General features: G+C 26.6%; 4 protein-coding genes across 8 annotated transcripts; 2 read left to right on the top strand and 2 right to left on the bottom strand.

Annotated features, from left to right (window-relative positions):
* Nucleotides 1–2,711: 2,711 nt before the first annotated feature.
* LOC112689507 (probable serine incorporator) lies at nt 2,712–5,065 on the bottom strand. Of its 3 annotated transcripts, XM_025563247.1 has the most exons (10): nt 4,956–5,065; nt 4,806–4,868; nt 4,577–4,738; nt 4,311–4,519; nt 4,032–4,241; nt 3,881–3,965; nt 3,637–3,820; nt 3,358–3,537; nt 3,135–3,300; nt 2,919–3,054 (listed from the first exon to the last, which is right to left on the bottom strand). In XM_025563247.1, exons 2-10 carry the CDS (start codon nt 4,839–4,841, stop codon nt 2,919–2,921), a joined length of 1,368 nt encoding a protein of 455 aa, XP_025419032.1. In that variant the 5' UTR covers nt 4,842–4,868; nt 4,956–5,065. The 3 variants fall into 3 exon arrangements, with proteins under 3 accessions (XP_025419033.1, XP_025419032.1, XP_025419034.1); XM_025563248.1 differs by lacking the exon at nt 4,956–5,065 and having other exon boundaries at nt 2,712–3,054; nt 4,806–4,841; XM_025563249.1 differs by lacking the exon at nt 4,956–5,065 and having other exon boundaries at nt 3,135–3,297; nt 4,806–4,841.
* Nucleotides 5,066–13,682: 8,617 nt separating this feature from the next.
* On the top strand, nt 13,683–16,021 carry LOC112689508. Of its 3 annotated transcripts, none has more exons than XM_025563251.1 (7): nt 13,683–13,791; nt 14,283–14,392; nt 14,473–14,646; nt 14,723–15,073; nt 15,140–15,408; nt 15,521–15,739; nt 15,802–16,021. In XM_025563251.1, the coding sequence occupies exons 2-7, from the start codon at nt 14,362–14,364 to the stop codon at nt 15,856–15,858; spliced, it is 1,101 nt and encodes a 366-aa protein (XP_025419036.1). In that variant the 5' UTR covers nt 13,683–13,791; nt 14,283–14,361; the 3' UTR covers nt 15,859–16,021. The 3 variants fall into 3 exon arrangements, with proteins under 3 accessions (XP_025419036.1, XP_025419037.1, XP_025419035.1); XM_025563252.1 differs by lacking the exon at nt 13,683–13,791 and adding an exon at nt 13,930–14,214; XM_025563250.1 differs by lacking the exon at nt 13,683–13,791 and having other exon boundaries at nt 13,930–14,392.
* Nucleotides 16,022–17,247: 1,226 nt separating this feature from the next.
* Nucleotides 17,248–21,212, bottom strand: LOC112689529 (60S ribosomal protein L15). Its single transcript, XM_025563285.1, has 5 exons — nt 21,121–21,212; nt 20,602–20,793; nt 20,391–20,527; nt 17,715–17,825; nt 17,248–17,528 (listed from the first exon to the last, which is right to left on the bottom strand). The coding sequence occupies exons 2-5, from the start codon at nt 20,771–20,773 to the stop codon at nt 17,334–17,336; spliced, it is 615 nt and encodes a 204-aa protein (XP_025419070.1). The 5' UTR covers nt 20,774–20,793; nt 21,121–21,212; the 3' UTR covers nt 17,248–17,333.
* A 369-nt stretch (nt 21,213–21,581) lies between these two features.
* On the top strand, nt 21,582–23,287 carry LOC112689530 (proteasome subunit beta type-5). Its single transcript, XM_025563286.1, has 4 exons — nt 21,582–21,722; nt 22,316–22,711; nt 22,788–22,992; nt 23,068–23,287. Exons 1-4 carry the CDS (start codon nt 21,582–21,584, stop codon nt 23,154–23,156), a joined length of 831 nt encoding a protein of 276 aa, XP_025419071.1. The 3' UTR covers nt 23,157–23,287.
* Nucleotides 23,288–25,705: the final 2,418 nt, after the last annotated feature.

Genomic DNA, 25,705 nt, shown 5'->3' on the forward strand with positions numbered 1-25,705 from the left:
TTATTGTTTAGGAGACCCGCAAGAAATTTAATACCTATTTTTAACTTATTTCAAATAACATTATTTTATAAAATGAATAATACAATTACAAATTTACATTTATATTATTTTATCTAAAACATTTTTTAAATAATAACTTATCACAATTCACCTGTGATGGTTCTTGTATGAAAAATTCACATAAAGTTTTCATTTTTTCATTCACGGTTTCAAACCTTGGTTTAAATGAAAATCTACATGTCCATTTTCGTTTACGAAAGAAATAGTACTTTTTACTATGGATGGGAATTCCAACTCATTCTGCTGAACTGAATCTTTCAACTCAATTCAGTGTAATGAGTTGAATCAAAGAGTCGACTCCCAACTCTTCAAATCTTTGTTTGAATCAGATTACCACTACTCTAGTCAACTCTTCAAGTCTCGACTCTTGATTCAACTCACAATTTCACAGTTCATATTCGTGACTAGTTTATCGCATATGAAATTAATTATGACTATAAGCGTACAACATTACAAATTTTTCTCAGAAAGTCAGAAATCATGTTTTAAAAAACAATGGAAATATTAATAACCAAATCCTAGGGGAATTATTGTTTAAGTTGGTATTACATTTTCCGTTTGGATTCGCAAGCCGTTATCAAAGGAGTTGAGAATCGAGAAACGTGTATCTACAGTAGAAAAGTTGTGAGTTATGAGTTTAACTGAGTCAGTGATTCACTGAGTCGCCAACTCTTGTAATACTGATTCGACTCGTCCAGTTCATTTTTAAGAGTCGACTAGCTCATGAACTACACATCCCTACTTTTTATATAAATTTTATAATTTACACACACATAATTAATATAATTTTAAATTAAATTGTAAATGAAAATAAGTATATGGACTCTTAAATAATAGACTATCAGGGCCGGACTAGGCAAACGGGATAACGAGTTTCCTGGTGGACCACTTATTTGAAATAGGCCACTTTTACTCATTGGGAAGATTGTTTTTAGATTTATCGATTTAGGCACATTGTGTTGACAGCAGGGGCGTAATTTGGGGGGGGGCAGACTATGGCAAATGGCCCACTCTAAGAAATTTGAAAAAGTCGGCAATTCTTTGTCCGATGATCAAATGCCAAAATCAGTAAATAGTTCATTTTTATTTACTATTTTGTACTCAGAAATCAGGTAATATTCTATTTTAAATACACATTGACGGTTTATTAAAAGTTTGGTAATACTGGCTCCTCCCCGGTTTATGACAATTGTTATTACGCAAACCTTATAAACTTTACTTTTGGTATGTTATATATTTCTATACGTGTGATCAATGATCATTATAAAACAGTTTTCATGATATCGATACCATAAAAATTGAGCTCATAATTCATAAAAAAAAAAACCGTTAAATTCGTTCCGATTCACCCAAAACTACGGTACATTATATTTGAGATACAATTTTATGTTTTTATAAATAAATTTTGTATAGTATTAAATATAAAAATAGTAAAATTATTAGTATTTATTTAATTAAATTTATATTATTATTCCATTGAATCTATTGATAGGTAACTTATAGCCTATAGGATAAGTAAATTAATTAAAGTATTACTATCTTTAATGTTATTATTTAATTGAGTAAATTGAAACGTTTTAATGTTCTTTGTTTATCATCATGACATCATTATCAATTACTAATCCTTACATATTTTGTTCCGAAATAATATTTTATTGATGGTCTATGGTCCATAAATATTAAATATTTAAATATATAGGTAACCATATTTTTTTAAATATTATGAAGTCAGCAAATTTAATCAGTTGCCCCTCCCTTTCAAAAGTTGAAATTATCCTATAATATAATCCTATGACTGAGTAGTGCAACCATCATTATTTTCGACTCCAAATAGATAATAATAACAATTTTATAGATTAAACTGACTATATGACTATATAGAATAAACATCAAATATTAACGATTAGATTAGATTTATTAATAAAGAAAAAAGAATTGAATAGTATTAAAAGTTGTATGAAAAATTTTATTGAACATAAATAAAACACAAAAATTAACCACCTTTGTGCGATCCATAAAAAATTGATTCGCGGGAAACCTGCAGCCTGAGGAAAGCAGGTTGCCGACCCCAGCTGCAGACTATAATATATCTAGTACACAATAACCATAATTTTTTTAATTAATAGTCTGAATATTAATTAATTACTACATCTTTGGAATAAAGTATATACTTATAGTTAGATTTTCATACAATTATAAAATACTTAATAAAAACCATTAACATTTCTACACATATTTTGTTATATAAGAAATTACTCAACTCAAAACTGTCATGAAAGGCCAAAAAATAAATAAAAAATAAAAAACATTTATCTTTCTTATTTGAACATTTTTCTTTCCATATATAATTTACATACATAACTCAATTAAATAAAAAAAATTAATCTTATTCTTAAATATATTAACTGTTATATCACAACATAATTTAATACAGTAAGGTAAATAATTAAGTAAAATACATTTTTAATGTTTCAATCAATGACATACATTTTATGTATTAAAGTCAAACATAAATAATAGTAACACACTTATAAATTGTTCGAATATTCTAATTAATTTTTGACGTGACAAATTAATTAAAATTATACAAAAATATTTATAAACCTTAATATTAATCATAATAATAATAAGCTAACACATAAGTTAAGAAAAATATCAATAAAAGACTACCTCTCCATAAATAGATTATATTTCTTAACTATTTAGTGATACTATATTATGAATGATTAGTACCTTATGTTATAAAGACATAAGAATCAAATTAATTTTTTGATAGATTAAAAAATCTATTTAAACTTTTAAAACCTTATAAACTTTAAAACTTTTTATACTTTATTTGATACTATTAATAATATAGTTTAAAACTCGCGGTCTGGCAATAGAATTGGTGCTACTAATGTCCAAATATACAGTCCAGCACAAACCCAGCAGGATAGTATTTTGATCCATGTAGAAGCATAGTCTGGGTGAAGGTCATTCAAATTAGAGTTTGGTCTAATAAAAAAAAAACAAATTAATAAAAATAATTTATACATATACATAATTGTATTAAAAAATGTATTGTTTATACTTACGAATACCAATTTGTAAGTGTCATCATCAAGAATAAAGTAGCCATTGCAAATGTGAAATGATAAAATGACCATGAATATGCAACTCCTTCTTTTTCATCATCAAAGAGTTTACCAGTATTGTCATCTTCAGATATTGGTCCTCCTTCAACGTCATTATCATTTCCTACTAGAAAATGAAAAAATAAATAAATACATTATAAAACAAATATTTATAATCACTCACTTCTTTCAGTAGAAGAACTCATAGAAAATTTAGATGATGATCCAGTTTTAATAGCTGAATACAAAACAAATAGAACAAAAATTCCAATACTGACCAAGTTTTCAGAACCAAAATGAATTTTGGAATCGCCTGGATTTGATTTACTGAAAATTTCTGCCAAACTCTTATTACATTTGGTTTCTAAAATGTTAACAGAAATTAGAAATTAACAGTAAATAGTTAATCATTTAATATTATTTAAGGTAAAATATTTTGATTGAAAAATTTAATATACATTACCTGGACCACTGTTGAGTGCTGACCAAGTAAGATATACCACATACAAACTAACAATTGATGATTGCAATAAACCAGATTTTTCATGCACACGTTGTACACACGAAGTAATCGAAATTGAACTAATAAATATACATATTACAACTGTTAGTGTAATAAAGAATTTGTTCAATCCGCATCCATCATCCTAAAGAAAAATAATTATTTTAAGTATAGAAATAATGTAGTTAACCAATGTTAACTTTACCTGAGTAAAACTATGATACATAATAATAACTCCAGTAATGGCAAGTCCATAAGATACTAATGTTGTAAACAACAACGCAAAATACCTAAAATGATAAATTGCTATTAATTAATTTAAAAACATTTTAACTTAATTGTAATATAGAATGTACCATTTCTTATCTTCAGTTTGTTCCCATTTGTCAAGCCATGATTCGGCCAAAGAATGAGCAGAATCTAAGACTTGTACAAATTGGAGAATAAGATAAATAAAACCACCAATCATACCGCAAATCATCCAAATATGGCTAAAACTTCCTGGTGCAATGAAAAATGAACCAACAATACCCGCAAATACAATGATGTACTTGAGACCCCAAAACCTATGAAGTAAATTTCATAGTATCAAAATAAATATAACAAAATAAAATATTAATTTTATAGAACATTACCCATTTTGTATAAGTGCTCGTCTGTCTCTAGAATCTTTTACACCTACCATGATTAATGACATTAGTGAAAAAAATACAAACATGGCAAAACAAATTCTGTACACAGCCATATAGCCCACAGCATCTTTACAATCAATTGACACGGATGATAAGTTATTCATGAAATTCTTAGTTAAACTTGAGCTTTGCTCATTTTCACAAAATGGTACCTGAACACATCAGTCAATAAATATTAATATTATAAGAAACGTTATAATAAAAATTACCTTTTGTAGAAAGGACTGCAATCCAGGAGCAAGGGTAATGCAACTTAAAATTACAGCTACAAGTAACATGAGGCCGTACATCACTTTAGTTGACGTAGAGTTACCGCATGATGGACAACACGCAAACAGTGAACATGCCGCTTGGCCGCAACAACAAGCCATCTAACAAATTTGATAATAGAAGATTACATCGAACTGTACACAATAAAATAAGAAGAATAATACTTACTTGGCCTACTGTACACAATGACAGTAATGCACCCATTTTTAACAATTATTTATCAATGTATCCCTAGAATTATAAAAATACAAAATTATAAATTCCCTACAGACTAAAACTATTTATAAATTGTTAACATCAACTTTTATGTAAACTTACTAAGATTAATTGATTTTTTTGATAATAAAATTTTCTTTTGTTATTAAAATACGAATGTTAATAAAATCTTTTGTACGATGCCTAATAAATAATACCACTTTATACTTTTACTTTATCTTTATTTATTATTATTATCTTATTGATTAATAGTACTTTACTGATTAGGTCATATGGAATTTCCATTTCAATTTTATCATGGAAGAAACAGAAGTGTGAAGCAAAAGCGGTAACTTTCGAACAAAGCATTTCCCTCTCTACATTCAACATATAATACGAATATATTGAAATGGACGGAAATATTTTATGAGTAATGAAATGAAAATAAAATAAAAATTTGTAATTAGAAAATAAATATTCTAAGGTTTCGAAATTAATTCGGAATAATTAGGTAAGTCTTGTATGATGTTTGACAGTACTTAAATAATTAAATATTCAATGCAATACAAAACGTGTAAGGACGAAGGCGGATTTAAGTGGGTGGTTAAGGGAACCTTAACCCCCCTTCCTTAGGACTAAGCTAACTATTATACAAAGCCAAGTATTATGATATATTAATATATTAATAATTATTATAAAATATCGACAATCGTCACTAATAAATATGGTACCTATTTTATATAATTTTTTATAAATAAATAATTCATTCTTGTTGTTAATTATATGTGTATACCTATATTTTTAAAATTGTTTCAGATGAAAATTGATACCAATAATTTACCTAATTAAAATTTGTCACTATTGTGAAAAAAATGACTTACTTATGAGGAACTCAAAAACATATTCTGTAATTTTAAATTGTATATATATATATATATTTAAAAACCAAATAACTCAATTCTTGAACCTCCATTAGCCTCTCTTGATGAGTGATAAAACTTACCCCTGCGTAAAGATCCCTGTTACCGAATAACTCATGAGTTTATTAAAAATTAAAAATATTGAGTTATGTTTTTGTATCGATATTTTATAAATTAAAATGTCCTGGTCGTAGCATTATAGAATTTTTATATTTTTTATAGCTTCGCACACATTTTATGATACATAATGGTAAAATTAACTAAAACTAATTGTATGAATTTATGATATATTTATATGTATATTATATTTTTTATATGTATATTTATAAATTGATGGTTATATGGGTAGGAAAACAAACGATCTCGCCAACTACATCTTTTACGGACTTCTAAATACGTCAATCTCAACTACAAACTTGTATAAATAGCTCTTCAAACCAATACGGACAAATGGAATCTATTATGGATTTTGGATATAATGGATAATGGAATTATGGGAATCTATCAAACCTTAAAACGTCAATAAAATCCAAATATTTCAATATCAATACTTCTGCCAAATAACTAAAGCCACATATTTTGTTTCTAATGATATCCTCCATAATGATCTCTATTCAACTCGTTAGAAATGTAGCAAAAATCTTTTACAAGTTATTTCTTTCAAATTCAATAACCATAACCTCTTGATTTTAGAACAATCTATTATCTATTCTCACAATTCCCGATGATCCAAAAAAGGCGATTGTAAAAAACACAGTGTCGTGACCTATTAAACAATTAACCTACTGTATATAACATTTACATTTCAAAAAATTCAATCAATGTATAGCTTTCTTTCCCCAAGCCATCAGTCTTTGAAATCATTACATAATCTATGTATTTATTATAATTTTTTTGTATCATATTTTACAACACATGAACTAATTGTCAAACCTCTATTTATAAATCACACAATTGCAATTAAAAAAATTAAATAAAAAATTAAGACTGGATAAATTCAATATATATCTAACTTGAATAATAAATCAAAATACCAGATATTATTTTGAAAATGAAAGGAAAAATAGGTATAAATGCATTTACAATTATAAATACATAAACAATTAAAAAAATTTACATTTATGATAAACTTTAAACAATATTTTTTTAAATTTAAATTTAAAATATTGAGTTTAAAAAAATCATAAATAATACTAGATCTATACAGTCTAATTACTTTTTCAAATAACAATTTGTAATTTGATTAAATCAGGTAATTATAATTAAATTAAGCTTTGGTGGGGAGTATTGAAGTTAATATTTCATGAAATATTCAAATATTATAGTCATTCGGTGCAAGATAATATAACTTATATTTTTGATAATACATATTTTTAGAACCAGACTAACCAATTCTAAAGTCCAAAGAAATCAAAGTATTTTTGAACTGTAAACAGTATGAATGTTCAGTAAAACGCAGCAGTATTCAAAACAGTTCAGTACATTGTGTGATAAAATAAATTTTGTATATAATGATTTGTCAAACAAATAAATAATTAAATATATTTAAATTTTAAAATTATTTGGTATAATTTATATTTAGCTAGGTGCACACAGTACTTATCTGTTTGTTATTTATTGTTTATCAATGTGTTTATGATTGTTCAAATAATACGTCAAACTTATTATCATATAACTCATTAAATAGAGATATTTTTTAACCAATATAATAACAAAATAATTATAATAGCTATAATTTATCATTACATCATAAGCGATATGATTAATTGCAAATATATGAACAAATGCAAATGTGCAAATATAATTAGTTTTCTTCGGTTATGTTCAACATATAGTTTTTGAAAGTTTAATGTAAATAACATTTTTTTATAAGCACTAATTTTTATTTACAAATTTTAACAAATCTAAGGTTCGTAATTAACGTTTGAGAATTGGATATATTTTTCTTCACAAATTTTCCTACGTTGTATATAAAAAAAAGTTTACTTGAAAGTTGCAAAAAACAAATTATAAGCATAATATAATATTAAAAAAAATCAGATATTTTAACTAAATTCATTAAATTAGGTATACGAATTTCATATGAATTTCAATTAAACTATAACTTACTTTATTAACTAAAAATATTAACCATATAATTTATATTTAGGTTATCTAAATATTAATTTTAACTGTTTTCATGAAATTAATTAAATCAAAGTCCAAATTTTGTATTATATATATTTGCAATTTTTTTTACTATAAAAATCTGTTTATGAAAGTATTAGGTAATTAAACTAATATAGTAATATAAACTATTTTATGATATAGAGGCTAATACACCCAACATCATTCGCTCAGAATGGTTTTTAAATTTTAAAATCAATATAGAATAGTACCAACATTAAATTTAAATTTTTAAAAACACCTATATCAATCAATCAATCGTTTCCGTTTCACCTGATCTCTGTACTTCAACCTTTTTACTATATGTGTAAAACATAGGAAATGTATTGATTTTGTTATGTTCTAAATTAAATAACTTATGAATGATTGTTAAAGAAACATTCAACATTTTTTTCGATGTCATGAATATACCTCCAAGAGGTAAAAATATAATACTATTATATAAATTAGTATATAAATAAATGTATAATATATATTTATATAAATTATATAAATAGACTTATTATAATAAATAAGAATTATCAATTTTTTTTTTTTTTTTTTTAATACACTTTTTATTGTATAAATAACAATATAATATTTAAGTATTTGTGTAATTAATTATCATGACTAATTCAATGCCGGACACAATAATATTATTTTGTTTCTCCCAAATAGTGGTTTATTAAATATCATATGTGTGTGTCAATGACTGAAAAGTACGGTGTCGTACCGTCTTCATTTTAAGCGCCATTCACACTTTTACGACACGACACTGACCATTACAGCACGTTAAAAGTTAACGGTACGACAAAATATTAAATTATTAGCTTATCAAAATATGATATTATATTAAAATACATTTTTACGGACGACACCACACCGCTATACGTTACAACACGGACCGGACCGACCGACCGACCTTCGTCCAAAATGTTTTGATCGGATCTTGCTGTAACGTGTGACGGTTTGGTATCGTCCGTTTAAATGGGTTTTATCTCGTATTAACTAATAATTTAATATTTTATCGTGTCGTGACGTGCTGTAAATAAAACGAAGACGGCACCGTCGTACTTTTCAGTCGTCGACACGACGGCCGTACGAGAAAAATCCGTTCACCGACCCATGTGAAAGCCGCAATCACTTTCATGTGTTTACTGTCAATTAAAATCCACACTGACGAAACCGTCGTGTGTGAAACAAGTTTTATGTTTACCGATTTACCAATCATGATTGATTCCGCATCCGTGGACTATTAAGTTTTAAGTGTATTAAGTCTTGTACTCTTTTAAAAATCATTGTATACAAGTAGATGGTTCAAATGATACAGATATTTAAGTTATTAATTTAAAAACAATCGAAATGCAATAAATAAAATCAATAATTAATAATGAGATAATTATTAATCACTTTTGTTATTGCGAAAAGTGATTTATATTAGGTATCAATAACAAACAAATAAAGTAACTCGTTTCTTGCTAGAGAAGCGATCAAATTTATATACAGAATATAGATGGTTGATACGATATGGCCTCTTCAGAAAAAGGCTGAATGACAGTAATAAAATCCTGGGTACGCCACTGAATACATTTAAAAGAAATAATAATAACAAATATAAATATGCCCTGCATTCTAGCAGTAACTTATTTTTGGAAATCCAATAATTTGATCAAGGTAAATCTGGTCTTTAAAATATAATTTATACAATCATTATTTTAATTTTATATTAATAGAATAATAAAATTCAATAAATATTCTATACTATGCATATAAAAATGACATCATTAGTTACTACCAAAGACATATAAAGTTACCATTGTTCTGACGGATGCGATTGGCATAATCAATGCCAAAACTTTTTATTGCAATCGATCTATATTTATAAAAATATCGATAGGTTATTGACCCTTAGTCTACAAGTTATAGATGTATGCTTATACAAATAACAATATTTTGAAATCTATGTTTATGGGTGTAATGATAAAATTTAAAATTGTAGATACGAATTTGTTTAGGTGCATCCTACATATTTGTACTCGTATTTCAAAAACGTGACTCTTCTTCACAGAACGATAAATATGATCCGTTAGCCCTTTGGAATACAAATGAAATAATTAAATCCAATTTTCTAAAGTACAATAATTGACAGTAAACTTATTCTTAAATTATTTATAAATGTATATTGTAATGTTAAAATTTAAAAATAATTATCATTAAGAACGCCTGTATGATGATTTCATTTTATTATAATATAGGTTAGATTAAATTTGGTTCTAAATAGATACTATGAATATTTTAAATGTGTTGGATTTATATTTAAATCTTTTAAATAATTATTTTATTCTATTTTCGCTAATTTATATTTTATAATTAATAAATTAAACGATGTAGGTGCCATCTACTTATTATAATATAAAATATAATTGAGACAGTAGTTTTCACAAGTAATTAAACAAAAAAATTATATGAAAACATGTAAGAATGAGCGCAAACGGTACAATGTCTACACATTTTCAGATAAAATATAAAAAATATAAACCACTTTCTTTTTTTTTTATTTATTTAGAAAATTTTCAATCTGTATTACATAACACAATAAGTAAAATAGATGACTGACATAACACTATATACATAAAATAAAATATTATAACATGAAGCACAAGATGAGGGAAATCATCCAGCGATGGTACCCTCCAAACCACTTTCTTTAGATAACGAAATATCTGATTCCAATGTACTATAGGTACCATAGAAATATATTATATTTTATTATATTTCAATGGTAGGAACAAAATAAAAATGTTTCACTTGAAATGATTAATAAAACATAATTAGTTCGCACTCCGACATAAGATACAGCGTACTTTAAATCTTATACTCATATTATGAATAATTCATACAAATATATTGACTATAATGTGTGAAAATCAGTTGATATGATTTACTTCTTTATGCAAAATATGTCAATGACCATTTGTTATGACTAAGGTGAACATATAACTTTTTAATCAAAATGAAACACAAAAAAAAAATCTTCATAATTTTGGATAAACAATTTTTTTTTTATTTAAAAATTATTAACAATATTATGTACTTTATGGTTTAAGGAACAACAACACTTAATTAATTAATTACACTTATTAATAAGTAACTAATTTTTATTAAATGCATTATAAAGTTGTGAATAATATTTGTCACAAAACGCTTAATTCAAGGTTATTTGAATCACATTGTGAACACAGAACTACCAATCATAATAAATTATAATACACCAATATACAGACCTTCATTCAGAGATAAGATGCCTGTCGAAAGGGAATTTTTAACCCGGCTGTTTGTTCTACGCGAAGAATTTAAATAATTTTTCCAACAGCAAAATAATCTGAAATTTTAAGAACTCTTATTCAATGATGAGTTGGTAGCCAAACTTGCATATTTGGCAGATATTTTGTCGCTTTTAAATGAACTAAATATATCTATGCAAGGACAACTTAAGGATGTATTCACAGTACGAGATAAAATGGATGCTTTTAAAAAAAAAGTATTTCTTTGACAAACGCAGTTAGCTAAAGAGGATCTACAATTGTTGCCAGGGACGGAACTAGAAATTAAAAAAGAGGGGACTAGTAAAGTGAGTTACTACCAAAATTCGTTGCGCATGTCGATTTATACGAAGTCTTTCTTATTTCTGATAGGTTCTACCTAATGTCTAAGTAGGGGGTATTAAGCCCTCATAACCCCCTTTGTATCCGCGCCTGATTGTTTCTAAATGTTGATTAATATATGAAAGAGAAGGACGTCAACCAGCAGGTGGTAGCTATTATTCAACAACATTACAATCACACAATCTTTTTGTCATTATTTATTTAAAAAAAAAAAGATCCTAGACATTGCAATATGTGGACAATAGATCCATTTGCAGCAAAAAATAAATATAACAAGATAAATATGAACGAAAAAGAAAGCCTCATCGATTTATCATCTGACTCTACACTCAAAACTATATTCCTGGAATTATCAAAATAATTTTAGCTGTACGTTAAAAAAGAATACCCATTACTGAGTGAAAAAGTAAAGAAAATTTTAATTCAATTTTCAACAACGTATTTATGCGAAAAAACATTTTCATCTGTCACAGCTATTAAGATAAGGAATCAGTCTCGACTAGAAATAAGTAAAGCTCTACTTCTTGCAGTGACTAAATTGGAGCCAAAAATGCACGAACTTCTTCAAAACCAACAGGAACAAATCACATGAAGATTAATATGTATAATACCTACTCGCCGTTTATATACTAGGTTTAAATTAATTTGTTATACTCAAAGTAACTTAAAACTATTGATTAAGTATACTTAATCAATGTTATAACTGTCATCTTAAATAAAAAAAATCCTTTTTTATTATTTTATAAATGTATTTTTATTCTATAATAATTTTGTATAATACTTATCAGAAGAACCGTAATTATATAAAAAGCTATTATCTCTGGATAAGGACATGAGACTTATAATATAAATTTTAAATATTATAAAAATATAGGTAAGTGGTCGGTAGAATTTAGAGAATGAATTTAGTGTTCTGAGAGGTCCAAGATGTCGGTTAACTTAACCTTAACTTAAATTAAACTATTAAGCTGTTGAATTAATAGTTTCCTCAGACCAACATGGTATAATATATCAAACTTCTAAACCATAACCAGGTTTGGGCTAGAGGAAAATAGCAAGATGTGCTAAATCATTTAAGGGCAAGTAACGAAAAATGCTAGAGCAAATTTAAAAAGAAATATATCAACTAAAAAATCATTATTTTTATTATTTATTATGTATTATCATTATTTTATTATATTAGATTATCATCTAAAAAAAATTACTACATTTCGTTTTGTATTTAGAAAATAAAAAAAAATTAGATGCCATGTTAATTCGAAGTAAAATATAAATAGTACCTACTTATCAATTTTACATTTTTTTTTTTTACAATAAAACAAAATTAAACAATTTCATATGAATACAGTGTTAACATATTATTACGTACTATGGTGAACAGGGACGTTTGCAGAAATGTAGTAAAGGGGGGGGGGAGGACAATAGTCACTGAATACCCAATATGAATCGGGTTCAAGTTTAAGTAAAAAAACTATAAAGAAAAATACGATAAGTATTTATAATCAATAACGGAGCTAAAACATAACCATTCATGAGTGAAAATAGACAAACATAACATATTTTACCTCTCACGATGATTAATCTCATAATTATCATGAAATTAAAGTACACACAAATACCTATGAATGATTACATATTATAATAGTTCTTAAATTATTTATCAACTGGCAATTGATCAATTTTGATGTGTAAACAAATATGTTAATTATAACTAATATAATTATTATAAATAAAATGTTATTAATGACTACTAAATAAGGTCACAAATTTTTGTCGGCAAGTTGTACCTATTATACACCAGTTCCCTATAAAAGGTTTATTGCTTTTTTCCTGTGACATATAAAGGGTTAATAACAACCTCCAATACTGGATGAATAATACACGAAAATGAATAATTAATAATAAATATTAATATATTATTAATTTTAACAAGGCGGGTGTTTGTGAAAAAAGCCACGCGATGCGTAAACACAATCGCGGACAAACATAACGTTATGACGTCTACTGTCCGCACACGATTTTAGACGACAAAAATGTATTGTGATAGGTGGGACTAATAAAGCGCACTAGCGATTCAAACGTAAAACGCCGGTACTCGTTTCCGAAACAGCGGCTTATAGCGGCAAACGCCGCTGAACACGCAGAGCGAATATTACTCTGCAATGAGCGATCTGTAGTATTTATAATCATATAATCGTACTTACGTCTTCAGGTACACCTCATAATCAGGTAAGCGTTTATAAAAAAAAAAAAAAAAAAAACGCTTATAACAGTATTAATAATATAATATTTAAAATATATAATTATGATGTACGACTACTGTATTACATCGTTAAATATATTTTTTTTTTCACTTGCCTCGTCGAGCATTTGTTTCGCCGAGCGCAGCGTAGGTCATAGGTACGATATGATCATTTTTATGACTGTCGCTAGAACGACGGGGAAAAAAAAACCCTGAAAACTACGCGTGTTGTATGTTATTATTGTACGTGCGAGTCGCGCGTGATGGCCGTATTGCATTATTCTAATCGCGTGCGCGCGCGCACGCCGATGACGAGACTTCCTCTTTCGACAATATGTGTTCGTCGACCGGCACCCGCCGTCCGTACGCCACGTACGAAATCCTTTTTTATCTGAACGCCAAAACGCTTTGTGTGTAGAAAAAAAAAAATCTTATCGATACGCGCGTTGATGACTACATGTTGCGTGTTCCGTTGCAGAAAATACTGTCCGAGCGTTATCGGTTTCGAACAATATCGTATCGCACGCTAGTCCACCGCCGTCGTCTACACGTCCAACATGTCTGGAGACCGAGTACTGGTTTTGGGAGGTATTGTAGATTTTGTTTATTATTTCTCTACCATCCATTATCGTATTAATTTCTTGATTGCCTCTGAACCGAACATATAGGATGTGGTTTTATCGGTCGCAATATGGTCAAGTACTTGGTCGACAACAATTTGGCGTCTTTTATCAGGGTAGTCGACAAGGTGCCGCCTCAGATAGCTTGGCTCAATGACGACCATAAAGAAGCGTTCCAATCCTCTTCAGTCGAATTCCATAGTGCGAATCTAATAAACCAAGGTAAAATCTCATGCATTCCTCCCACCAAACGAAAGCATACACTTAAAACATGGTTTTTACTTTATCCTCTGTACAGGTCCATGTGAAAGTGCTTTTGAGGGTTCTTTTGATTATGCCATAAATTGTGCCGGTGAAACACGAGTTAATCTACCGGATGTAATTTACGAAGAAGGAATTGTTAAACTTAGTATGAACTGTGCTCATGCTGCTGCCAAGTTTGGTGTAAAACGTTATGTTGAAGTGTCATCTGGACAAGTTACCAGTAACCACAAAGAACCGATAAAAGAAGATGACCAAATAATGCCAATCACATCAGTTGCAAAGTACAAACTAGAAGTAGAAAAGCAGTTGAAAGATGTTCCGAATTTACCTTATACGGTTGTCAGACCAGCTATTGTGTATGGCCTAGGCGACAGAACTGGGCTCAGTATGTGTTTTCTATGCCTAAGGCAAAGACATTGACTGTTGGCATTTAATTGAATTTGTGTTATAGCTCCAAATCTTGTAATTGGTTCTTTGTATCGGAGTCTACATCTACCCATTCAAATACTGTGGAAAGGTAGTACAGCTTGTAACACAATACATGTTGAAGATGTTTGTAAAGCAATTTGGGATTTATTGAAGTTACCAAAAGCTATTGGAGAAACATATAATTTGGTGGATATTGGGCAGACTACACAAGATATGATTGCTGGAATAGTATCTTCAATATTTGGAATCAAACACGAGTTTCTTGGAACCCTTTTTTCATCCTTGTGTAAAGTATATAAATCATTATGACTTCCATTGTTTTAAAATATTAAACTATTTTCATCTTCAACATAAGAATTTCTAAAGTCCTGTTGTAATAAAATTAATTCATGTTTTATTCAAGAATGATTTAGATATTATTGCATCCAATGCAAATGACAAGCACTCAATACCATGGGCCGAAGCATGTTCAAAGTCCAATATCCATAATACTCCTCTGACTCCATTCATTCAAAAAGATAACTTGATTGGCTATCGTGTACATTTGAATGGAAATAAATTTATCAACAGTACTGGTTATATTTTCAAATATCCTAAAATTACCATTGATCTATTAAAACAGGTTTGTATTGATTGATCACTACTAATATAATAAGTAATTAATATTGATAATTGTTCTTGCAGGTTCTGGATGATTTCATCAAGATGAATCTGTTTCCAAAAACACTGCTTGACTTATAATATATTTAATGTTACCATTTTGTTAAAAATGATTTATCGTACACCTTAGTTTTAATGTTCTCTGTGATATGTTATTTTTATTTTTTAATATTTATTAATTTCAATATCCAAATTTATGCTATGATTAATGTTTATGTGAACTTAGTAATATTATTGAAGAATTTATACTTATTATAAAATGGGTATTATGTATACGTTATCATTAAATTCATATTATTATGCTGTGTTAAGAGGACCAAAGATTAAAAATATATAGAAAAATCCAATATATATATATATATGTATTCTAATACATTTTGATGTTTTGTATTATTTGACCAATCAATTTTACTTATTTGCTGAACATAATTATTACAGTGCAAGATTTATATTTACAAGTAAGCTTTTGTTGGGCACTAAAGTCCAAGTATCTTAACATCTATTTTAAATAAATTGCGTAATTATGTTTTTTGCAACGCTACTGCAATGTTTCCCAATAAAAAAAAATACATGTGACCCATCTATTATTCAAACTTATTATTCTGTTATAATAAACTTGTCTACGAATAAGTACTCATGATACATTTGATATCACAATTATTTAAGTATTGTTAAATTATGACATTGAATTCACCAAATTTAAAAATACATGTTAGAAATGATAATCACTGATTTCCGAATATACATTAATAAATTTTAAGTATCAATATTCTTTGAGTAGTTCAGCGCAGCTATAAAATTCGACGATAAGGGTGATTACGGCCTGCCACAAAGGGCAACACCATTTCTGGAGCGTTGCATACATTTTATTTTGTGCTGACATCCTTTTAATGTAATATGCTATTCACATTGTTCTTAAATTATAAGTAGGTATAACTAATCAGAAGTGCATGCAATAGATTATTTACTTTATATTTTTGCTGAATTAAAAAAAGACAGCATCGAAGGACAACTGTCTAAATGTTTTCAAGTATCCATCATTAAATTAAATCTGACTCATTGGTAAAATATTTTTATCATTTGATAGTATAAAATATAGATAATTTTACAAACAGAATTCTTCACTGAATTTAAATTTTATTTTAGTACACCTACTTTTATTTCATGCAATTAACATAGATTTCAATACTTCATTCTTTTAGATATTTAAAGCAATAAAAAAATTATACATGGTGTTACTTAGTTCTATAGAACTAAAAATTTTAAGTTCAATGAAATTTTAAATTAATTGGATATATATGAAAGGTTTTTTTTAAAAATAATTTACTCTCTCTCTAAAAACCCTATCAAATTATTTTATATCAATGTTAGTTTCATAAGAATTTTTAATTATTACATCTTAAAATAACTATTTTTTCATTAGGTATCAGAGAAAAATAAACATAACAAATAATAAAGAAAAAACTGTAATGGAACATCATAAGATAAATCACCATTTTATTATACATACAATGTTGCCAAATAAACGCAATACAAAAAAGTATATAATAATGGGTCTATCGTTTTCTGTGAAGTTGCAAGGTGTTCTTGCGCTTCCAACATGCTTTTCTTGATCCACCAGTTGTTTGTGAGAAACCATGACCTTTTCCAAGACCACGAGATTTACGGCCAGCAGAAGTTTTACCACGCAATTCTCTGTGCTTGTGAACTGCGTTACATATCCAGTTGACCTTGGGATCTCTACGAATAGCCTAAAAAAAAAAAGAAATTAAAGAAATTATTGACATTTGGTTATTAAAGTTTTAAAAAATGTATTAGAAATATTGATTTAAAAACTGAATGAAGTTCTGTTTCACTTTTCCCTTATTTTAAAAATAGTTAAAAATTAAAGTATACAATAATTTTAATCAACATTTAAGATTAAATTATTAACGTACTGGGTGTGCAGTGTCAACAGTGATAACTTCGTAGAATTTGAAAGTTGAGTCTTGTCCTACCCAGTAAGAGTTAAGGACACGGAGACCTCCACAACGACGACCAACTCTTTCCTAAAATAAAAAATTAAAAGAATTATTATCTAGTCCATTACAGGGTGATAATTGATAATAATTAACTAAATAAACATTTATCAAGAAAAATATAATAAAAAAATAAAAAACAAAAATTATGTATTAATGAAAATGCTTGATGGATCATTTTCTTTTAAAAAAAAAACGGTTACTTAAAAAATACAATTCAGATAGCCAAGGGAACAAAATGTATTTTTGTCAACATGTAAATTATTCAGTAGTTTAACAAAACACAATTTATCATCATTATTGTATAATTGAATATTAAATTAAGATAAAATGTTCCACCTAAACTTTTTATATTGTTCACCCTATTATTAGCATGGTTTTTATATAAAAATAATGAAAATAATTTTGATATATATGTTAAGAAATAATTACACAAAGTGCAATACGGATAACAGACATTTTAAATTATTTTATAAGTAAAAACTGTAACAGTAGAATCTTCAGTTTTAAATCAAAATATTTTAATTAGTTTCAGATAGCCAAGGGAACATGTATTTTTTTTCCACACAAATATTATTCAGTGAATATTTACAAAACACAATTTATCATCATAAAGTCAATATTTTAGTAAACTATTAATTTTAAGAATCATTTGTCACAGCTTTATAATTTCAGATAGCCAAGGGAACTAAGTATTTATGTCTACATAAATATTATTCAGCGAATATAATATAGAAAACACAACTTATCATCATAATATGAAATAAAAAATGCAACTTATATAAAACGATAGATTAAAAATAATTAAATTCAGTTTTTTCATTTCAGATAGCCAAGAGAACAAGAATGTATTTTTGTCTACAAAAATCAAATTCAGTGAATAAATGCAAAACACAGTTTATCATCATATAGTAACTGCAATGATTTATTGATTACTTAAATACTTTAATATTTAAATAGATTTATTTTTATGAATTTAAACATATAACTGATGTAATTCTGATGTTTTAAATTTTATAGTATATTAGAATGCATAATTATATGGAAGACATAATATTAATAATATAATAACATGTATCAGATAGGTAAAATATTGATTCTTCATTTAATAAATACAAGTAATATATAGTACATAATTTTCATAATACACCAGATTGACAAATCAAAATAATCAGACATCCAAGGAGATTAAATCCTCAATAGTAATCTATCAGCAGTTAAATATAAATATTTATAAACAGAATTAAAATGCTTAAGAAAAAATACTAATGAAATCAAATGTTCATAAAGGACAGTGGTATACTAGGCATATTCAATAATATAGTTTTCAGACATCCAAGGAAGATTAACCCTTCAATAAAATTCAGTTGTTAAAACACATATTTGTCATCATAAAACATACTTGATGGTCCAATTTTTAAGTTTAGGATATCCTAATATAATGATATAAATAGTGGTTCATGGTACATAATCATCATAAAGATACATTTAATCTATAAATTATTAAATTTAAGTAAAAACTATCAGTTATTAATAACAATTATCCTCATCTAATGAAATAAGGAGTGGTGCATGGTACATAATCATCATAAAGAATAGTTAAAATATATTATTTTGCAAATCTTATTCAAAATTATAGTAAAATAATCAGTTATTAATAAAAATTATCCTCATCTAATTAAATAAGGAGTGGTGCATGGTACATAATCATCATAAAGATATATATTATTAATCTATAAATTATAAAATATAAGTAAAAACTATCAGTTATTAATAAAAATTATCCTCATCTAATAAAATAAGGAGTGGTGCATGGTACATAATCATCATAAAGAATTATTAAATTATATTATTTTGCTAATCTAATTAAAAATTGTATTAAAATAATCAGTTATTAATAAAAATTATCCTCATCTAATTAAATAAGGAGTGGTGCATGGTACATAATCATCATAAAGAATAATTAAAATATATTATTTTGCAAATCTAAATAAAAATTATAGTAAAATATTCAGTTATTAACAAAAATTATCCTCATCTAATGAAAAAAGGAGTGGTGCATGGTACATAATCATCAATAAAGTAATTTAAATTAAAACTTCATCTAATGATCGTCCTTTATCAATACTTAAAAATTATTAAAATAATCATATTATATAATATAATTATACTAAAATACATTAAATGTAACATGGTAAATTCAGACATCCAAGGAAGTTAAATCCATCATAAACTATCAGCTGTTAGAAGTATATATGATTGTCATCATTAAAATTATCATGTACATTTACAAAATCAATTTATATATCATCGAACATAGCTATACAACAAGCTATAATAGTTTGTACTATCCTCATATGTTAAATAAGGAGTGATACATGGTAAAAAAAACATCATTTAGCTTCATATTTAAAAAAAATTAAGAAAATTATAAAATATAGAATCATAAACAAGTAAGACAGAACAAATTTAAGCCATCAATATTAAACCATTAACTAAAGTAACTTAACTACAGCATCTATACAGATATGTATACCTTAAATAATATACGTGTATGTAGGCTTGCTTATAGACACTTGTTTAATAAAAAATTACCTCGGCAATTGATTGCAGACACCGCTTAGGTTTCAATTCATTGACTCCATGACTTTTGGGTTTACCATAGGTAGCACCTTTAGGTACTGGACGTTTGCGACCACCACGCCTGATACGCACTCGGAATATGGAAAATCCTTATCACATTCAAAAGTATAATTTAGGCATTAAGTAATCAATAACCATTTGACAAGAACTATAAAATCATTACCTTGTTTGGCCTTATATCCCAATCGTCTAGCTTTGTCGGGTCTAGTTGGACGAGGCGCACGGTGCACGCGCGTCATTTGTCTGTATTGCCAAACGCGAATACGCAACAAATAACGAAGCACATCACTCTGCTTCTTTCTATAGACTTCTTGCACGTACTTATAACCACCCATTTTAGGAGACCGACCTAATCCTACAAATTAAACAACATAACCTCAAAATGTATTCAAACATAAATTAAAAAAACATCTATTTGTTTAAATAATTTATAATAAGAACCGTAAATAATTAAATAAAATATTAATTCATAAAACTGCTTAAGTATAAGTTAAGTCAAAAACTAATGACAACGCAAGGATAAGGAAACCTCACGTTTTTAAAGAAACCCGAAGTCAATAGATAGAAATTAATGAGTTATTACATTAAATAGTAAACCACGTTATACTAGATGGTAAACTAATAATTTAAAATTAGAATAAAAATATCAAGAAAAATTTAATAAATAGATAAATTTACTTACCTAAATTGGGTACCTAAAACGCGTGCGGAAAATTTGAAGAAAAGGAACAGAACTAGTTAATCCACAACAACAAGAATGAAGTGTGGACAAAAGCGATGTTGCCAAAGTAAAAAAAAAATTGAGGTTATACATTATGTTATAATATATTACAAAAATTATTAGAACTTTATAAAATCAAAAAAATTTCTTATTATTACATAATTTTGAAAAATAAATAATTTTTATTACAATTAATTATATTTTCTTACAAAACCAAATTTAATAATTTTTTGAAATGAAACGTCGCATATATATAAGATATTTGAGGTTATGTGAATTTTTTCAAAAATGATAAATCAACAAATATAATATTCATATCATTGAGTTGAACTTTTTACTAAACTATCCAACGTTGATATTAATCATTAGCATTGCTTTTTTGGAATCATAAACTTGTATTTATACTAGCAACAATATAAATTATGGCAATGCTATCATTGTGTGGACTATCTGATGATACTTTATTCAAGAGCAAATATGCAGTTGAAGAAAACGAAGCATTTGAGACTTTTCAGAATGACAATACTGTTAATCAAATGAATTTGTACACACTTCCAGGAAATGTAAGTATCTTGTAAGGAATTTGATTCTAAATATACTTCAATGTATGATAAGTTTATGTTTTATGTAATAAAATATGCCATTATTTTGTATAATCAACAGGATATATCATATACCTAAAAATTCTAAGAATAATATTATTTACAATAAATATTTTTTATATTTTATTTAATGGTTTTATTTTATTAATTAATTATATATAGTTTAACTTCATGACTATACTTTATTATTTTACTCATAATTTTATTCCAGTTCTTAAAATGTTTTTATACCTACTAGACTATAATGAAAATGTAATATATTAAGAAATAAAGACAAAAATAAAAATAATTTTAGTTACTTTAACACTTATGTCATTTTTATTGAAGTTAATAATTGTTTACATTACTTACATATTTTTTTAAACTTTTAAATTTCTTTTTTATGTGTTCTTTAAGTTATATTTTAATGTATAAAATGTATTATGTTAGTAATATTATGTAATAACTATAAATTATATATTAAAATATTGTATATGTATTAACCATGTATTTGGTGGATATATTTTATTTTTATTTGTTGAGTACAATATTTCAATATTTTGAAATTATTTCAGCCAGTTGAAAATATGCGTATGATAACAGCTCGTGATACAATGGGTCGTCCAGTTGAATTAAACTTTCATCATGGTACTACAACATTAGGTTTCCAATATCAAGGAGGCATAGTTATTGCTGTTGATTCTCGAGCCACTGGAGGACAATACATTGGTTCACAGTGTATGAAAAAAGTTGTAGAAATCAATGATTTCATGTTAGGTACATTAGCTGGCGGTGCAGCTGATTGTGTTTACTGGGATCGAGTTCTCTCTAAGCAATGCAGATTACACGAGCTAAGAAACAAAGAACGCATTAGTGTTACAGCTGCTTCCAAAATTATGTCAAATATGATTTATTATTATAAAGGATATGGATTGTCTATTGGAATGATGTTAGCTGGGTATGATAAAAATGTAAGTAATCTATATTGACTTTAAAACTAAAATCAAATTATAAATGACCAATTTTTTTTTTTTTTTAATATTTAAGGGTCCGTCATTGTTTTATATTGACAATGATGGTTCTAGGACACCTGGAAAAGTATTTTCGGTAGGTTCTGGTTCAATATATGCATTTGGTGTACTTGATTCTGGTTATAAATGGGATCTTACTGATGATGAAGCTCAAAAACTAGGCCAAAGAGCTATATTCCATGCTACTCACAGAGATGCTTACAGTGGTGGTATTGTTCGAGGTAAGATAATTAATATAGTTATAGACAATTTTTCATTCCTTTTCATTATTTTATTTATTTTTTAATAATTTTCAGTATATCATATTACTAAAGATGGATGGAAACATATTAAGAATGAAGATTGTGATGAAATATACGACAGAATAAAGGATGAAGCTAAATAAATAAAATTTTAAATATAAAGGTCTTAAAAATTGTAATTATAAGTACATCATTTTGTATGGTTTATAAACATTAAAGCATTAATAAAATAAATTGTGGTAATAAATAATTTCCATCATGAAAATTAACTGTATTTCATAGTTATAACACCAACAAATGTTTTCTTCATACATACTATTACAACTTGGATATAATATATTGGATATTTTTAAATTGATATGTCAATTTCTTATAAAGTGTTTAAAAATATCAATGCTGCTATATTAACATCTGAAATAAAAATTGCATAGTTTCTAAAGAAATAAATAAATGTGGAAAGTATCTTAAACATTTTTTATTATTGAAATTAAATGTATACCATTTTAATATAATTTATACAGGATCTAATATGGTAAATATTTTCACAGTGGGTTCTAAAAATTGAGTTTTTAAATAAATTAATACTTCATTTTGATCTATTGTCTGAAGATTAAATTATTTTTTGCTAAAATTCAGAAGTTATCAAAAAATATTCCAACTAATAAAATGACTGGCTATTGTATGATTTAAGTTATACTTTAGTTGAACCATGTTTCTGTAATAAACATTAAAACTTTTGGTCAGTAATTAAAATATAAAAATATGAAATTGAGCAGTACTATGTAATTTAAATAAACTAGTCATAACAATATTTGATTGCACACATTTTACTAGTTTAGTATTTTGTTTAATTACTAAACTAATACATTTTAATTTTTAGGTAAATAAATCACCATTTTCCAAAGCTATTTCAATTATTGCCACGTGATATGTATCTTTAACTTGTATATTTATAGCTATATATATAACGAATATTTTATGTCCAAAATTATATTTAAATTATGACCAGATTACTTAATGAAGTATTATTAACTTAACCATTAGCATATAAAAAAATAAACAAGAAGAAATAGACCAAATATTTTATTTAGTTTTTATAAATAATACTATATATAATACCTCTGATATAATTTAGTGATTATGTTTGGGTTCTTTGGATTAGTAGTAGTATAACCATGTCTTTCCCCAATAAACAAGAAACCTAAAAGGTATAATTAAAAATTCTGCTAAAAAGTGATTGAATTAAGATTATAGACCACAATCAAAAAAAGTTAAATGACAAAAAAAAAGTATCTGTCTAGGGTTCTACTAATTTAATTAAATAGATGCACCGAAGCATTTTACTAAAAAGTTTGATGATAAATTAACAGCATACTTATTATATTTATTTGAAGGTATCTAATTATTTTTTGGTATTGTAATTGGTTTTTGTTAGAAAATATTTGAAAAATTATCATATGAAACAACGCTTTTATGAAATATTTATTAAATCTTATAGTTACGTTCATTGGCCTAATTCCATTAAATTTTAGCAGGTGCAAACAGGCGTGGCTCCAGCCCCTCCCCCTAAGAACATATTATATATCGATACCTAAGAGCACACATATGCTATGTCCAAATTTGGCATAATTGAGATATTAACATCATTAAAATCGTGGTACACAATATAATCAAGTGCACATACGTTCTATATACATTTCATGATAAAAATAAAGGAATATTCGTTCTAGTTTTAAAGCTATGCAAACAACAAAACTTCTTTAGTAATTTGCAAAAATGAGGAAAATGGACTTGGAACATGTGTATTCTTAGATATTGATATATTATATTTTTTGTTATAGTTTTATAAAAAGTAATACTCATTCCCCCCTCCCCCAACTAAGTCTTGGAGCCCCCTGGGACGAAAGCATAAACATAATATACTAATAACTTATATATTTGATGAGTAATAAAATCTCCATTTATTACTCATACATACTCTTTTACATACTTATTCTTATTTTAAAAATAGAAACGACCGCATTAGCAACACAAAAATGTATTTTTATTTTTATAAATTATTTACTTAAATTTTTCTACAATATTAGCTAAACTATAATTGATTAATGATAACATAATTATTATACAACGTAATGTGTTTTATATTGTTATAATTTGTTCAGTTTTGTTATCTTTTATCAAATATAATTATATTTTCATAGAATTTTGAGTTTAGTTTGTTTCAGCAGGTACAAATTTATACTTTTATCCCTGCTAAATATTGCCAGAGGTGCAAGTGCACCGTCGTGCATCCTCGGATTTACTCCAATTGGTTATTTTTACTTGCGATTTACAATCCATGAAGTTTACGTGTAGAAAAAAAATATGTTATATTTCCAACGGTGTAATTTAACAAGACCGATAGGTTCTTATTATCTTTTAAACTTTATTTATCCTTAAGAGATGGATGTAAATTATTTTTAATAATCGTTGTATATTTGTGAATAGTAGGTTTATACTATTAACAGTATTAACTCTACTGTGCGACTACATAACTGTGCGATTGATAATTAGGCCCACATATATCCAATATGAATTTATTTATTTAACGAATACCTAAAATTTTGTTCAACCTACACAGCTCACAGAAACCTATGGCTTATATTATGTACTCTGGGGTGGCTCCATAGCCTTGGTTAGACGGGGGGGAGGC

The sequence above is a fragment of the Sipha flava genome, unplaced genomic scaffold (genome assembly GCF_003268045.1).
Source record: "Sipha flava isolate LNK unplaced genomic scaffold, YSA_version1 44_pilon_pilon, whole genome shotgun sequence".
NCBI classification, from domain to species: Eukaryota; Metazoa; Arthropoda; class Insecta; order Hemiptera; family Aphididae; genus Sipha; species Sipha flava.